The sequence below is a fragment of the Danio aesculapii genome, chromosome 10 (genome assembly GCF_903798145.1).
Source record: "Danio aesculapii chromosome 10, fDanAes4.1, whole genome shotgun sequence".
Classification (NCBI taxonomy): domain Eukaryota; kingdom Metazoa; phylum Chordata; class Actinopteri; order Cypriniformes; family Danionidae; genus Danio; species Danio aesculapii.
Genome location: NC_079444.1, coordinates 7,152,234 through 7,169,997, shown reverse-complemented (window position 1 = coordinate 7,169,997; position 17,764 = coordinate 7,152,234). Strand labels below are relative to the sequence as shown.

The 17,764-nt window shown below is 36.8% G+C and overlaps 1 protein-coding gene across 3 annotated transcripts in view; it reads left to right on the top strand.

Annotated features, from left to right (window-relative positions):
• il11ra (interleukin 11 receptor, alpha) overlaps nt 1-17,764 on the top strand; it is a 79,989-nt gene that overhangs the window by 42,372 nt on the left and 19,853 nt on the right. For 2 of the 3 annotated variants that reach the window (XM_056466432.1, XM_056466430.1), the window contains exons 2-6: nt 723-819; nt 11,161-11,227; nt 11,657-11,826; nt 16,118-16,232; nt 17,067-17,251. In XM_056466432.1, coding sequence (XP_056322407.1) covers nt 723-819; nt 11,161-11,227; nt 11,657-11,826; nt 16,118-16,232; nt 17,067-17,251 — 634 coding nt within the window. The remainder of the gene's footprint in view (nt 1-722; nt 820-11,160; nt 11,228-11,656; nt 11,827-16,117; nt 16,233-17,066; nt 17,252-17,764) is intronic. The other variant, XM_056466433.1, reaches the window with a different exon arrangement.

The following is a 17,764-nucleotide window of genomic DNA, read 5'->3' as shown; positions in this document are numbered from 1 at the left end:
ACTAAATAACATAAATTTAAATAAAATAATAAAAAAAAACACTAGTAAAGAGACACAGGAACAAAACATGTAAATAAAAATTATATTAAACACAATTAAATAGAGTTAAAATACAATAAAAGAATACAATTAAAACAAAATACTATTAAATTACATACATTTTAATAAAATAATACATTTAAATATATTTAAATAAATAAATGTATTAAACATATAGCATTATATTAAACATTATATATTTATATACTTTATTTTAATTAAAATTATTTAACTTCCAATGTAATCATTAAAACATTACAAAACCATTAGTGCTTCTCTTATTATTTTATTTTATTTTATTTTATTTTATTTTATTTTATTTTATTTTATTTTATTTTATTTTATTTTATTTTATTTTATTTTATTTTATTTTATTTTATTTTATTTTTCAGCCTGGTGATCAATGAATAGCAAATGTAGCAAAATTACTTTCAGCACAGCTGGTCAATTCAGCAGATGCTTATTCTCTGCGCCTTTTAGATGGAAAATCCAAAGTTACGCATGGATTGCCACGGTGTCGTGTTTGCTTATATCAAAATTAGAGTGGCTAATTGTCATGTTGTTTTGCAGGGCTGTTGGTTGCTAAGCAGGTGGATGTTTTAAACAGATTGATGCCCATTAAGTCTGCAGACAGAACGTCTTCGTAGGAAACACACTGAATTGCTGTGTTTTTCTTCTTGCAGATGCCCGGTTTAGTGTCATGTCTTGGCAATCTAATAGTCACTGGATTCATCATCCTCTTCTGTGAGCTGGTCACGTCAGAGATATGGACTAATGAAGGTACACACTGCTGTTATTTTAGCCCGTGTCAGTAATAATCAATACAGTGATATATAAATTAACTTTTAAATAAATAAAAAGTGATGTTTAAATAAATATACATACATAAAGTTGTTTAGATTTTTCCTCTAGTTCTCAGTTCTGCAATTTTGACTTTTTTTCATCAGAATTCAGCGTTTATATCTCGCAAATAAAACTTTTTACTCTGCTTTTACTCACAGATTTACTTACAATTTAGATATGTGTTATAATTATGTTGAAATCTTTATTTTTAAAGATTTTGTATTTCTTTATTAAATATTTTCTTGTAAAATCTTAACGCTTTTATTCTATTCTTATTTTCTTCTATTCTTTTATTCTACATCACTTTTTTTCCTCAATATTTTAAGATTATATTTTGCAATTTAAATTTTTTCCCTTCAAAATATGCATTTTGGGACTAATAATTTTTTGTCTAACAATTCTCGGTTTACATTTTCACATTATTTATATTCAGAAATTGAAAGGCATTTCTTATTATTTGTATTATTTTCTTCGAATTCTTCGAAACCTTTATCTCAAAAAAACAAAATTTTGCCTAATTTGAAAGAGGCCATATTATGCATTATAAAAGGTTATATTTTGGTTTAGGGGCAATTCCAACAAAATGCTGATATGCATGCAAGGTCAAAAAACACTTTCATTGTCTTATAATATGCATTTATTTTTACCTAATTATCCCAATGACTCCCATATTAGATTAGATTAGATTAGATTAGATTAGATTAGATTAGATTAGATTAGATTAGATTCAACTTTATTGTCATTACACATGTACAAGTACAAGGCAACAAAATGCAGTTTAGGTCTAACCAGCAGTGCAATAGCAGCAAGTGCAGGATACAGGTATAAGTTATAAAGTGCAGTTATAGAAAAACTATGGTGATATTTACAGATGAATGTACTATGAACATTATATACAGGTTGTATTAGCTATGAACAGATTTACAATAAATGAATATATGTACAGGATACTATTAATAGCAGAAGTGTGCAGATAGATAAACATAATTACAAATGTCCATGTGCAGTGGGTATGTCCAGTTTAAAAAAGTGAATCAGTGCAATGAATATGTGCAAACTTTAAATGTGCAAATGTTAAATAGTGCAGTGACTGTGAGGAGTATAAGTTAGAGGAGTGTGGAGGGTGTATTGGGGGGGCAAAAGAGTCAGTGAGGGGCAGAGTTCAAAAGGAAGACAGCTCTGGGGAAAAAGCTGTTCCTCAGTCTGCTGGTTTTTGTCCGGGGGAGCCTGAAGCGCCTGCCGGAAGGCAGGAGAGAAAACAGTCTGTGAGCAGGGTGAGAGGAGTCCTTAAGAATACTGCGTGCTCAGCGCAGACAGTGTTTCTTCTGGATGTCCTCTATGGCTGGCAGTGTAGTCCCTGTGATGCGTTGGGCAGTTTTCACCACCTGCTGCAGTGCCTTACGCTCAGCAACAGAGCAGCTTCCATACCAGACTGTGACGCAGTTGGTCAGGATGCTTTCTATTGTGCAGCGGTAGAAGTTCACCAAGACGGCTAATGAAAGCTGGTTTTTCTTTAGTTGCCTCAAGAAGAATAGGCGCTGGTGAGCCTTCTTGACCAGGCTGGAGGTGTTGGTGGTCCAGGAAAGGTCCTTAGAGATGTGGGTCCCCAGGAACTTGAAGGATGAGACAGGCTCAACGGCCATCCCATTAATGTGGATGGGATCATGTGAGCCTGTTCGTCCCTTCCTGAAGTCCACAATGAGCTCCTTGGTCTTGCTGGTGTTAAGGAGCAGATTATTGTCGGTGCACCAAGTGGCCAGATGCTGTATCTCCTCCCTGTGGGCAGTCTCATCATTATTGCTGATTAGACCAATCACTGTGGTGTCATCTGCAAATTTGATGATGGTGTTGGATCTGTTCACAGGCCTACAGTCGATGGTAAAAAGGGAGTAGAGGAAGGGGCTCAGCACGCAGCCCTGTGGTACACCAGTGTTGAGTGTGACGGTGGAGGAGCAGATGTGGCCTGATCTAACATTCTGAGGTCTGTTAGTCAGAAAGTCCATAACCCAGTTGCAGAGAGACGTGTTGAATTCCAGGTCTCTGAGTTTGATCAGTAACTTAGAGGGTATGACAGTGTTGAATGCTGAGCTGAAGTCAACAATCAGCATTCGTGCATAAGTGTTTTTATTGTCCAGGTGTGTGAGGACAGAGTGCAGTGCTATGGAGACGGCATCTTCTGTGCTCCTGTTGCCACGGTAGGCAAACTGATGTGGGTCCAGTGTGGATGGCAGAGAGTCTTTCAGATGTGCCAGGACCAACCACTCGAAGCACTTCATGATGATGGGTGTGAGTGCTACAGGGCGGTAGTCATTCAGGCATGTTGGGCTGGAGTGTTTCCGCACTGGCACAATAGAGGTGGTTTTAAAGCATGTTGGCACAGTTGCTAGGTTAAGCGACAGGTTGAAAATGTCTGTGAATACCCCAGCGAGCTGTTCTGCACATGCTTTGAGGACGCGCCCAGGAATACCGTCTGGTCCAGCAGCCTTACGCCCATATGATTCGTTCAGTGTTTTATTTGTACCCACACCCCTCCTTTGCGTGGGCTAATCTGTGCAGATTGGTCTGATGACCCAGTCTGTTGTTGGTGGGTTCAGCGCGAGATGGAAAGAAACTCCCACCACGGTTATGAAGTAGCAGGGTTCAGAGTATATGCGTGAGCCCTATGCAGGAGTGCATTAAAGCACTGCAGTTAAACACCAGCATACACTCAATTTGTAACCCTAACCCAAAGTAATAATAATGACACACATTTAGCATTCATCCACACAGTGGCAAAAGTTGAACTATTTTGAAAACACGTGAGGAACAGCTGATGGTGGCCATAGCAACGACAAAAGACACAGCATCACGAGTTCAGAAATGCATTTAAATTGGTAAAAAAAGAAGCACCCATCACGTTTTCAACATGGTTTTGGATGCAGTATGTGAATAGCCCATAAATATTTAACCTGAAAGATATATTACAAGCACTGATCGATGATAGATTAGTGATTACAAGCTGCATGAAGTGATTACAAGTTACATCACACAATTTAATACATATTTTACAAACTACAGAAAACAAGGCAACCATTTTAATCATACTTACAGCTTGTGTAGGAAGGAGAAACACAGGATCTGAAGGAAGAAGAAACTGGTCCATTTAAACTGTGTAACAGTTACTGACACTGTACATTATTAGTCTTTGCTGATCCTACCTTTAAAAGCAAACCCCACATTGCAGCTTAGGTTATTGTAATAATCATTCGAAAAATGACAGGAACACACACAGCAAAAGGTATACTTTCGTATTGTTGTGAAAATGAACCCACAGCTGCATATGTGGCCATCTCTGAGTGATCGTAATCTTCGCGTCATGATCATTCACATGATCCCCTGCATTCTGCTAGTGTCTGAAGGGAAAGGCACGTTCACGTTTTACTGGATCCGGCACTTTATATTTGGCGATGTGTCGTAACGACATCTATACGAGCAGGCAAACAATCCAAACACAGAACAATTCATACATTCGACTCTAAGTCAACTCTTTCCTTAAATAATCAATAGTTTTAAACGCAGCACACTTTCATATTTAAACCTCAGCTGGATGTTTTTATTCACTTAGAGCTGTGTTACACACTGCATGGAAGGTTATTTTCAAAAACCCATTATAGGGGCTTTATAAAGGGCCACGAAACCCCACCCCCTGTCTTAGCAGAACGTTTTCACACCTCTTCTTTGAAAAAAGTCAGGAAAGTTGGTGTGTCCAGCTCTGTTTAGGTGGGAGTGTCGGGGGAGGGAAAGAGGGAAGGTTTTGCATAAAAATAGAAGTTTCACTTTGAGCACGCGCTGATTTTTTACAGAGGCAAAACATACACAGGTGCAGGGGATAAAGACAGTGACTGTGTTTACATGGACATCAGTAATATAATTATTTACCAAATTATACATTTTTCAACTTTAACTGTAGTTTGGCACTTTCACTTTTATTCAGAAACATTTCATGCATGCCCTACATGTGACAAACGAGATATTGTATGCGAGGAACTGCTGGAAGAGTGTAATTTTAATGCAATGTTTGATACCGCACGGCAAATGTGAGAAAAAAAACCTCTGCATTTCTCGGTAACTTAGATGCACTTGGTAGGTAGCGTCAGAAAGCCGTGTGTGTATAGACTATCCTGTCACAAAATGCAGCGAAAATCCTACACGACGGTAACAGTTTGATTAAGGTGTTTACATGTTTACATTTGGAGAGCAGCATTTACAGAGGATCTTTCAGTCTATAATATTGTGCTATAATATTGCAGTGATATTAACATACTTTAAACTTAGTAACTAAATCATTTTGACTAAGGTATGTCTTTTAAAAACTGAAAGAATACTGCTGACGATACAGACTAATTTTGCCATCTGAATGAACAAACCAAGAACACCGATCACACGCATTACCAAATCTGTAGAGACAGGACAATCAACACCAACTGGAACCGTGTCATTTTTAAAAGGAGACGATCGGCAAATCCGCATTTCACCATTTCCAGATGTAAAAAGCTCTCGGGTAAAAATGTTCCTTATAAACATATTTCTGTCGCGTGCACTGTAATCCACACGTAAGTCCAGCTGCGCTCTCATAGTGGGGAAATGAATATAAAACCTTCGTTTCAGCACATTTATAAACAACACTGATGACCCATGTCTCCGATTTCTTATTCTTCCCCTTGTTTTGGCAACACAACGTGGCGTCTCTCTGCCGTCTGAACACTGTAACAGGTAAAAACTTTCTTCGAAGCTATCATGCATATTAAAGAAGTTGCACCTTATTCACAATAGAGCACACTGATTGGTTTGAACCAAGTCTTTCTCATGAATTAATGCTGCACGCTCAGAGAAGTCTGTAATCGCCGTGAGGCAGCTTCAAAAATTATTTTCAAACCGGAAGGAAATTAGCTCAAAATAACACAAAAACAACATATTTTCAATTTTTTTTGGTGAAATAAACATGTCCTAATAGTGTTTTTAACAGTGTAGGACACATATATGACTGTCAACATCTCAAAAAATGTGTTTTGGTGTTTTGTGACCCTTTAAGTAAATTTAGGTTAATGTATTGATTTATTTCTTAAAATTGGAAAGATACAAATTTATGACACATAATTCAGACATAATTCCAGTTTCAGGTAGTCATAATTGTAAGAAAGAAAATATATATTTTTTTATCCAATAGTGAAACACAAGCCTTCATACTTTTGCACTATAAAATCAGTAAGATACAGTAATGCTTTAGAAAAAATAACAAAACATAAAACCGTAGTATTGTGCAACATGATTTAAATGGAAAAGAACTGTTTTTAATTATAATATATTCTAAAATGTTATCATTCAGTTTAGTTGCCTGAAGTGTTTAGGTTTGTATTCCAGCATATGAAACTCATCAGACTTCTCTCTAGCGTGTCCTCATTTAGACAATCATGATGAAATTATACTGAACAGCTATGCCAGATAACAACTGATTTATCATCTGCAAAATTCAATTTTAATCCATCGCAGGAATATAGCCGTAGCCTTGTTTTGTAGAACAATAAACATCTCTGTTTTAAATTCCCAGTCTCCATTGGCCTGCAAATGGATTGCTCAATTAATGCATGCAACTCTGGTTTCTCTGTGTGTGTTATGGCTGCAATTTCGTTGGAGAGAGGGAGAAATTTGAGAAATGCGGTGGGATTTCAAATAATATGCTTTTGCCAGTATTTCTTGAAAGCCGACATTGAGCATGAGCGTTTCTTGAGCGCAGTTAAACCCTGGGCACTGGAACGCTGCCATTTTTAATGTGTATGTGTGTGTGTGTGTGTGTGTGTGTGTGTGTGTGTGTGTGTGTGTGTGTGTCTGTGTGTGTGTGTGTCTTTGTTTAACTCATGGCAGTACATCCCTGATATAAATACTGAAATCTGACTAAGCAGAAACACACTGTAACATAAACACCTTAATTTTTGCTATAGAAACCCTGCTGGGCTTATAATGATGAAAGGATGTGCAATTTTAAGGGAAGCGACCCTTAAAACTTAAGCTTGTCACATTGCATATAAATTTACAGTTAATATGACCTTTGAAAAAAAAAAAGTCTAGTCAACTTTCCAACTTAAACATTTTAAATTAAAGATAGAAATATGAACATAAGTGTACTCAATAACATAAGCATGTCAGTATCTTGTGAAAATACATGTTAAAAAACCATTAAAAAGGGCTTATTTTCCCCTTTTCGAATTGGGTTTATGCCAGAGCTAAAACTTATCCTCTGCCAACAGTGCCACTCGTTCAGAACTGATTTGTCTTTTTACTGTCAGGGAGCAGGATCTGTTAAATCACCATAAATAGGTCAGTTGATGATGCTGTTGCGCTGTCTTCACTCGATCCTGCATCACCTTAAGACTCCTGGCATTTACGATAGATCTCTCTTTGTAGATTAGAAATTATTCATTCATTCCTTCATTCGTTTTCCTTCAGCTTAGGCTCTAATTTATCAAAGATCGTAGGGCTGGGCGATACAGGAAAAAAATATCACGATAAAATGTTTAATATCATTCAGTGTCGATAATTATTGAATTTTTTTTACAATCCATTTAGGAATATTAGGTTTTCTTTTTGTTTAACAATTTTAATTTAATTTACCAACATTACTAAGGCAAAGAGTTGTAATAGTCAAAAAGAAATCTCGTCTCTTATGTCTTATAAAAAAATAAACATAAGTGCTAAAGAGACTCAAACTGTATAAATAAAATGTTACAAAGTGTGTGCAATGATATAGTGTAAACGCTGAGTAATCAAAGCAAACTATAAGGTTGATCAACATCTGTAAGGTGTCTGTAATAATCACACAGTAAATCACATACAAAACAAATTATGATAATCAAATCTGAGCTTTTAAGTAAAGGAACCAGTCATCATTATTTAAATACATACTGCAACATTACAAATTGTGAAACTAAATGACTACATTACCCCTATGCTAAAAAATTATTCAGATGGTGCGCAAGTGGCTGGGATGCACAAGAAAAGAAACCAAAAAGCCACTCTGGCGACATCCTTACATGCTTTTTTAATTTACAATCTTCTCATTGCTGCTACACGGCACTCATTTTTGCGTGTGTTGTTATTCTGACCTGAGGTGGTGAAACTTAACAAGATCTGTTCACATGTTGCGTCTAAAAGCACAGTGTAAGCGTGTAGATTTGGTTTTTCTTCACCATTTTCAATGCGATTTGCGCTTACGCTCCTCTGGCGTCTCTCATAACTAGGCGACCATCAACCAGAGGATTTCTCAGAGGATGACAAACAAACACACCATTGATGTGGTTCCAATACTAGTTTGTATTTATGAAGAGAATGAAAAAGTACTGCAGTGTTTGTCTGAGTCTGCCATTATGTGTACGGAAATGTGTATATTGCACACAAAATGTGAAGCAGCTTGGTTAGTGCTAATTATATGATTTGCGGTGTACACGCATCATTCTGAAATGCTTTCAAATATGTCTGCCTGGAAAACGCGCGCACATCATGTGCTGCTTGTGTTGCACCAAGCCATGCGCCTTGATTGGAAATAACCCTAAGCTAAATAGCTTTCCTTCCAAAGTACACTCTCAGCAGCCACATTTTAATAAAGCTATAGCACTTCATACCGAAACATCATACCAACTAATTTTTATCATTATTAACAATGGTGTTCGGTCAATAAATATCGATACCGTTTTATCAGCCCAGCTCTAAGGGGTCGCCACAGCGGAATGAAATTCCATTAAAACAACACTCTTCCAGCAGTTCATACTCGCATTCAATATCTCGTTTGTTACGGGGGGCATGCATGAAATGTTCCTGAATGAAAGTGAAAGTGACGAACTGCAGTTAAAGTCGACAATTTAAAAATGAAATTGATGATGATGATGATGATGATGATGATGATGATGATGATGATGATGGAGGAAATGGAGGAACTCCGGAGGAAATGTGGATAGCGTGGTGATACAATGACTTTAATCAAACTATGTGCTATTACATGTAAAACAGGATCATGAAAGAAACATTCGCAAAAAAGCAACTCATGTGAACACTGTAATCATATTGTCTTATTCAGATTAGCACAAATAATTAAATTACTGATATCCATGTAAACATAGGTAATAACAAATCTGGCTACTGAAAACAGGCATTCACTAAAACTCACCGTTTAATTTTGAATGCTCTTAAAACAAAGGAAATGCTGTTGGATTTTGTTGTTCAAAATTATTTTACACCATTATTTATTTATGACCAAACCATTGAAAATGTGGAGAGTTTTAAGTTTCTCAGTATTACAATATCTGCATCTTAATTTAAGAGGCATTTTTATGAAATCTTATCAAAGATTGTATTATTTAAGGCAACACAACAATTTTGGAGTATCTATGGCGGGTATGTTCAGGTTTTATAGACCCTTATAGAGGTTTGTTCATTGAAAGTGTGCTGACTTTTTCACTGTGTGGTTTGGCAGCTTCTCAGTTCAGCAAAAAGTCAGATCCGTAGCATAGTGTGAATTGCCTCAAAGTATAGGCCACAATATGCCTTCTATAGATGACATTTATGTCTTGCGTTTGCAGCGAATGGTTTAACAAAATCACACATACAGCTAGACATCTTTTCACACTTATCAAAACTAAAACTGCACTCATTTTGAACAGCGCCTATTGTTAGATGGTTAATATTTTAAACTTTCGTGGCACTAATTTATGTGTTTTTAATTGTATATAATTTCCTTCTAATCAACATAGGTTGAAACTGTGGTCCTACACCTAGGCAGTTTTGAATAGATTATATAACTCAAACTGCATTTCTCGTTTAGCGAGAGGGGTCTGGATGCAGACCTGGTGCAGTGCAACCTGAGCTGCATTCAATGCTTTATAATATGCTCACCTAACCCTACCCCTCCCAGTGATGTCACTACCTCCATTGAGTGCATTGTGCCTGGCATTGCATCAGTGAGATATGCAGTCTCAGCATGCATCATCAAGGCTGCATCCAGATACTATTGCATTTAGCAGACATTACATTTTCATTTAGAAAATGTATCATGATAACATGTTGCTGGAAGGGTATCCGCTTTGTAAAACAAGAAGTCAGTTGACAGTGACAGTTCATTCCATTGTGGTGACCCTTGCTAAAAGTAGAGAATGAGCCTCAATTAAGTGAGTGAGTATGATGTAAACAAAGGCTTTCGCATTAACCAGTACAGAATAGCCTACATCTCAGCATTTCAGCTGAGCAGTCTAACTTGTTCTATGTACAGGTGAAGTCAGAATTATTAGCCCCATACGAATTATTAGCCCCCCTGTTTATTTTTTCCCCAATTTCTGTTTATTGGAAATAATTAAACTCATTTCTAAACATAATAGTTTTAATAATTCATTTCTAATAACTGATATATTACACTAGATATTTTTCAAGACACTTCTATACAGCTTAAAGTGACATTTAAAGGCTTAACTAGGTTAATTAGGTTAACTAGGCAGGTTTAATTTATTAGGCAAGTCATTGTATAATGCTGGTTTGTTCTGTAGACTATCGGAAAAAAATTTAGCTTAAAGGGGCTAATAATTTTGACCCTAAAATGTTTTTTAAAAATAAAACAAATAAAACTTTCTCCAGAAGAAGAAATATTATCAGACATACTGTGAAAATTTCCTTGCTCTGTTAAACATCATTTGGGAAATATTTTAAAAAGAAAAAAAAATTCAAAGGGGGATTAATAATTCTGACTTCAACTGTACGTTTGACTGCATTTTTTGAGGATAAAGCAGCTGAGATATCCAGTTAGGAAGTAGATAACTAAATCTGTTAATCGCAGATTAAATGACAATACCAAACATAACACCAATATTACAACATTTTTGTCCACATGGGTCAGAGTTATCATTTAAATTTCTAAAGGGGTTATTATTTGTTTCCTATAGGCACACAATATAGAAGCACAGGCTACATAGCATAATATCCCAAATAAAAGAAGCAATTCTGAACTGCCTGAGCATAGTAGACTCTTGTGAGGGCAGGGTTTAAAGAGTATGGATCTTGAAGCAAGCATTTCAGACACTGTGAGAAAAATTTAGGCTGCTCTGTGTTTTTTGACCTTCGGCAGATCGACATTGGAGATCAGAGACCTCTAATCCAAAATTAGGAACTTTTAATATAGCATAAAAGGAATTACTTCTATGTTTTCCTTGCACCAGCAACATTTCTTGTTGATAACTTAATGACTCTGTTTTCTGCTTTTAGTTTCAGATGTCCAGTTCGGTGGACTGGGCTCCAGGGTCACCCTCACATGTGGAGGCTCTCACACTGGGTATGTTCTCCTGTCTATATTAAGCCTGGCTAAAACTCCATTAGGCCCCAGAGCTAAGCTTTCCTGTAAGGAGTGATAATAGTGTGCTTAACCCCCCTCCGTCGGGGCATGAGGCCAGTCCTTATAGGGTTTGGACACATTGAGGCCATTTACTGCGGGCTAGGGGCTTGCTTCCCCAGCTTCAGATTTTGGCAATGCTTGGGTTTCATATAAAGGCAGTTGCTGAATAATCCATATTTCTTGCCAATAAAGGCCCAATCCAAGAGAGTCCGGCTGCCAAAAATAAGATTTGCATGACACACAAATGAGTAACATGATACGCAGGTCCAGCTGGAGTTGATAGCTGGTATTTTGTTGTAGGTATATCTTTCTTAGAGCAGAGAAATAGGTAAAGGTTTACTGAGTATGTTGACTGTGAGTTTTGGATAGGGTCGGCAGGTCTCCAGTGGAATGGCGCTTCAATGGGAGCTCAGTACCACCGAGGCAAACACATGAGGGCTCGCTTGCGCTACTGAACACAACACACTCGATGGAAGGCAACTATAGCTGCTATGATGAACGGGGAACTTTACTGAAGTCCATCAAACTGCGACTGGGACGTAAGTCAAATTCAGCCATACAAGAGTCCGTTGTTTTGTGTTTTGACACACAATGTGTTTCATTTGATAAAATGTATGAGGGAAAATGACATCCCACTATATATTAATTGGCCTTAACTAATATGTACTTACACTGAAATTATTCATTTGTTACAATGTTATTAATGTGTAATTACACGTTTTTACATTGTACTTATGATTGATTAAATACATGCATGTAACTACATCTTTAATTAATTTCTGTAATAACATGTATGATTACATTGTTGACCTTGGCTTACACGTTAATCCACCCTTAAACTACCCAGACCACCAAATCTCTCCCATATGACACCTCAAGAGCACCAGAAGAGTTCTGCAATACATTATGAACACATTGAGAACATTGAATTTATTATTTCATGCACAGTGCTTCCGTAATGTATTCATAGCACTTCATTTTTTCTCTTTATGTTACCGCCTTATTCCAAAATGGATTAAATTCATTTATTTCCTCAAAATTCTACACACAATACCCTATAATGACAATGTGAAAAAATTTTTTTGGAAATTGTTGCAAATTTATTAAAAATAAAACACCTGAAAAATCACATATACATAAGTTTTCACATCCTTTGGTCAATACTTTATTGAAGGATCTTTAGCAGAAATTACAGCCTCAAGTCTTTTTGAATATGATGCCACAAGCTTGGCACACTTGTCTTTAGGAATTTTCGCCAATTTCTCTTTGCAATACCTCTCAAGCTCTATCAGGCTGGATGGGAGGCGACAGTGTACAGCCATTTTCAGATCTCTCCAGAGATGTTTAATAGGATTTAGGTCTGGGCTCTGGCTGGACCACTCAAGGACATTCTCCGAGTTGTTGTCAAGCCACTTCATTGATATATTGGCGGTGTGCTTTGGGTCATTGTCCTACTGAAAGATGAACTGTTGCCCCAGTCTGAGGTCAAGGGCACTCTGTAGCAGGTTTTCATTCAGGATGTCTCTGTACATTCAGCTGCATTCATTTTTCTTTTATCTTTCATCTGACTAGTCTTCCAGTTTCTGCTGCTGAAAAAAACATCCCCACAGCATGATGCTGCCACCACCAGGCTTCACTGTAGGGATGATATTAGCCTGGTGATGAGCGGTGCCTGGTTTTCTCCAAACGTAATGCCTGGCATTCACTCCAAAGAGTTCAATTTTAGTCTCATCAGACCAGAGAATTTGTTTCTTATGGTCTGAGAGTCCTTCAAATTCCAGGTGGGGAGTGGCTTCTGTCTGGCTACTCTATCAAACAGGCCTGATTGATTGATTGCTGCACAGATGTCCTTCTGTTATTCTCTCTCCACAGAAGAATGGTGGAGCTCAGATAGAGTGGCCATCAGGTTATTGATAAATATTATCAATATCAGGTACATTTATTATGTAAAATATTATTACACCTGCCTGACTAAGGCCCTTCTTCCCCGATCACTAAGCTTAGCTGGCCAGCCAGCTCTAGGAAGAGTCCTGGTGGTTCCAAACATCTTCCACTTACGGATGATGGAGGCCACTGTGCTCATTGGAACTTTTAGGGCAGCAGAAATGTTTCTGTAACCTTCCGCAGCCTTAAGACATTCCTGTCTCAGAGGTCTACAGACAATTTATTTGTCTTCATGCTTGGTTTGTGCTTTGCCATGAGACCTTATATAGACAGGTGTATGCCTTTTCACATCATGTCCAATCAACTGAATTTACCACAGGTGAACTCCAATTAAGCTGCTGAAACATCTCAAGAATGAACAGTGCAAACAGAATGTACCTGGGCTCAATTTAGAGCTTCACAGCAAAGGCTGTGAATACTTATGTACATGTGATTTTTTTTATTTTTAATAAATTTGCAACAATTTCAAAAAATCTTTTTTCACGTTGTCATTATGGGGTATAGTGTGTAGAATTTTGAGGAAATCAATTAATTGAATCCATTTTGGACTAAGGCTTTAACATAAAAAATGTGGAAAAAGTGAAGTGCTATGAATACTTTCCGGATGCACTGTAAGTGCATGGTAGTTAAGGACACTTAGTATAAAGTGGGACCGAAAATGTTTTAACCGTCTGGGCCTCTTTGGTCAAAAGTGATCGGAAATTTATCAATAACTGAATTTTATGCTTTTTTGCCTTATCAGAATGTAATGACATTTCCTGACCTCTTTTTTAAAATTCTTATATTAATACAGTAAAATCAAGATATGGATATGTTACTTTTGATCCTTCAAGGTCAAAAATAATTAAATGGAATTATTGGTAATTAATGAAAAATAAAAACAAAATCAGGTTACCTGTAAAAGGAAACACTTTTACTTGAAGGGATATTTATAAGATTGTCATGATACATTTATAATCATGACATGACACGTCATTAATATAAATGGGATATTATCCATGCTTAAGTTTCATTAAGAGTCATTAGCTCAGTTATGTCATTTTAAATGCAAAGATGGCATTGTTTGAGATGCCTTTGTTATGACAACATAAAAAAATGTATCACAACTTGTCAGTCTTTATCATAGCAACTTGATATTATCAATACAACATGGCTTGTCATATATCTGTCATAAACAAGATTGTTATGACACCATAATACACTGACAAAAAAATCTAAATCCAAATGAGCTGCTTCTCCCCACCCACTGTTCCCATGTCCGTGTCTGCTTCTCATTATGCGTTATGTGAGATAAACAGCACAGTGACAGAGACAGACTCGGAAGAAGCTGAAATCCAGTTCATTAGTCATAAATACAAGGTAAGTTTATTTCATGTATCTGTGGTGCCGTTTATTCAAGCCTTTCTGAAATGATGAGTCTCACACAAATGCCATTTCCATGCGGCCGTGGCGATTATAGCGTTTAATTATTAGACAGTGATTTTACTGTCTTTATACAAACATGCTCTGTTTTAAAAAAAAAAACATTTTAAATGTATAAATCTTATAAAATCAAAGAGATTTAAATATTTTGATCTCAGTTTATTTGCAAAAAAAGTTCTGTGGACATGTGTATACGTGTTATTTTAGAAACATGGTGCCTGTCAATCAATTCGGTGGGCGAGGAAAACTGCATGGTGGGCCTCAAAATCACTGGGATTTTGGTCCTATTTTAACGTCAGGAAATTTTAAAAAAAGAGACTTGTTGGGATTATAATACTCCAATGTGACAGTGGACACACTATACATACAGACAGTTCTATCCAAATAGCTTACAAAAGTTTATTTTTTTATTATAGGTACCCTTTAAATGTACACTGTAAATGGGTGCAAACAGTTTATATGGGCTGAATTTAAACAAACATACTGTATTTAGTTGAACATTGCTAAACTTAATTTGTTTGTTAAAATTCAGCCCATATAAATTGTTTGCTCCCACTTACAGCACCTTAAAATAAATTAGTAAATCCAATGAATCATTTATCCGAATGTTTTTTTAGTGGACGAGATGAATTTGTGATTACATTTTTTCAGCACAAGTGTCAATACTCTATCAATTAAATTTATAACAGCGTCATTAGTGTTTAATAACATTTTAATTTATAGAGTATATTAAATATTAATGATGGGGTTATAAAATTCATGACACAATTGAAAAGCCATCATGACAGTCATGTTTATGACATATTCAGGGGTGTACATGTGTGTGCTTGTATTTGTTTTGGTGTAAAAATGATTTTTATAGCTGGTACGTTAAAATTAACCCCTAGGACAACTGTTGTACTTTATATGTGTACAGCCTTCATGAAAATATGAAAATAGACAGTGGTTGATTTATTTTCTAATGTTTGATTTTAGAAAATGTTTAGAAAAACGTAATAATATTATTAATATTAATAATAATAATAATAATAATTTAGGTTATTTTTCTGCTGTTAAAATGGTTGCGGGTCAACAGGAGGGTTAAAGTACATTCAGTCCTGATAATTGCTGGATGTGTCTGAAATGGCACTTGTATTGGACAGATTGCTGGAAGGCCAGGAAGTGTACCAGTATAAAGGAAACACTTTGAGCCCAGGGAGCTGCAAAAGAAAGTTGTACGCCCTATTCTGTTTAACTCAAGGCACTTCCTCTGACAGGAAGTCACTACATCACAGCTCCACAGTTTCCTGATAGGAAGGGTGAGATTGCAGGGTAGAGATTTACTATAGTGGAGTAGAGTATATGCCCTGATCACACGAGCTGAACAGTTGTCCAGTGCTGTTCGAATGATTCGGCTTGTGTTCACAGATAAGGTTTATTGTGTATAAAGTTATCTCATGAGATATTTTTGTCTTCTACATTTAGACCCACCTCATTTCGTCAGTGTGTCTTGCCGTGTGCCGAATCATATGAAAATCTCCTGCTCCTGGGCACAAACCAAGAGGACAAACTTGCCCACATTATACAGAGCCTCATACAGGTGGAGCCTCAACTTGTTTTGTCTGTCTGTCTGTCTGTCTGTCTGTCTGTCTGTCTGTCTGTCTGTCTGTCTGTCTGTCTGTCTGTCTGTCTCTCTGTCTGTCTGTCTATCTATCTATCTTTCTATCTGTCTGTCTGTCTGTCTGTCTGTCTGTCTGTCTATCTATATATCGGTCTGTCTGTCTGTCTGTGTCTGTCTATCTATCTATCTATCTATCTATCTATCTATCTATCTATCTATCTATCTATCTATCTATCTATCTATCTATCTATCTATCTATCTATCTATCTATCTATCTATCTATCTGTCTGTCTGTCTGTCTGTCTGTCTGTCTGTCTGTCTGTCTGTCTGTCTGTCTGTGTCTGTCTGTCTGTCTGTCTGTCTGCATATCTATCACGTGGAGCCTCAACTTGTTTTATCTATCTGTCTGTCTATCTATCTGTCTCTCTGTCTGTCTGTCTGTCTGTCTGTCTGTCTATCTATCTATCTATCTATCTATCTATCTATCTATCTATCTATCTATCTATCTATCTATCTATCTATCTATCTATCTATCTATCTATCTATCTATCTATCTATCTATCTATCTATCTATCTATCTATCTGCCTGTCTGTGTCTGTCTGTCCATCCGTCCGTCCGCCCGATCGGCATACGCCACGTCTTAATCCCAAATTTCTGTTTGGTTCGATTATGACCTTATTCGGATTAAATTAAGCAAAAGTCGCTGTTTACATGGTGGACTCTTACTCAGAGTATAGTCTTAATCGTATTAAAATCTGATTATTGGTTTTCATGTAAACATACTCACTGTTACTTCTGTTGTTTCCATACAGTCAGAAGGGCCAGGGCCGCAAGCAAATTCCCAGTGAACCGTGTGAGCAAAAGGATATCGGGGTAAATGAGTGTACAATTACAGACCCACCGTTCTGGAGCTCCTCGAAGATCCTGGTGAACATCACTGAAATCAACCCACTGGGATCTAACTCCACCATTATCCAAATAGATCTCCGTGAACTCTGTAAGTTAATGAGCCCTCATATTCTTTTTTTTAAACCTTCTTTCTCATAGTATCTTCCCCACCTTAGAGAGTATTCAGTGGAGTTTAACATACTGATACACATGCAATTTGTTCTCCAGCTGTGTAAATTCACTGACATAAACACAAGTTTGCATAATGTTGCTTTTGACATAAACATTTGTGTATTTTACATCTGCTGTGAAAGAGTGCTTAGTTTAAATCTGAGTGACAGACATTCATGTGCTCATACTTCATGTCTGTGCACTCTGAAAACCATATATGAGGAGTTTAAGCCGACAAGACTTTAAAACAAATGCACATGCCTTGGACATGTCAGCAAAGCTATAAAAATGCTAATAATATGATAAAGCATCTTAACAACATGTTAAAACATTAGCAATATAGTCAAAATGCTAGCATAGCATTAACTAGGGGTGTCAAAATTAATTGTTTCTTCGGTGCACCGTGGTGCAGATGTGGACAATTCGGTATCGGTTCAGTAATAATTATAAC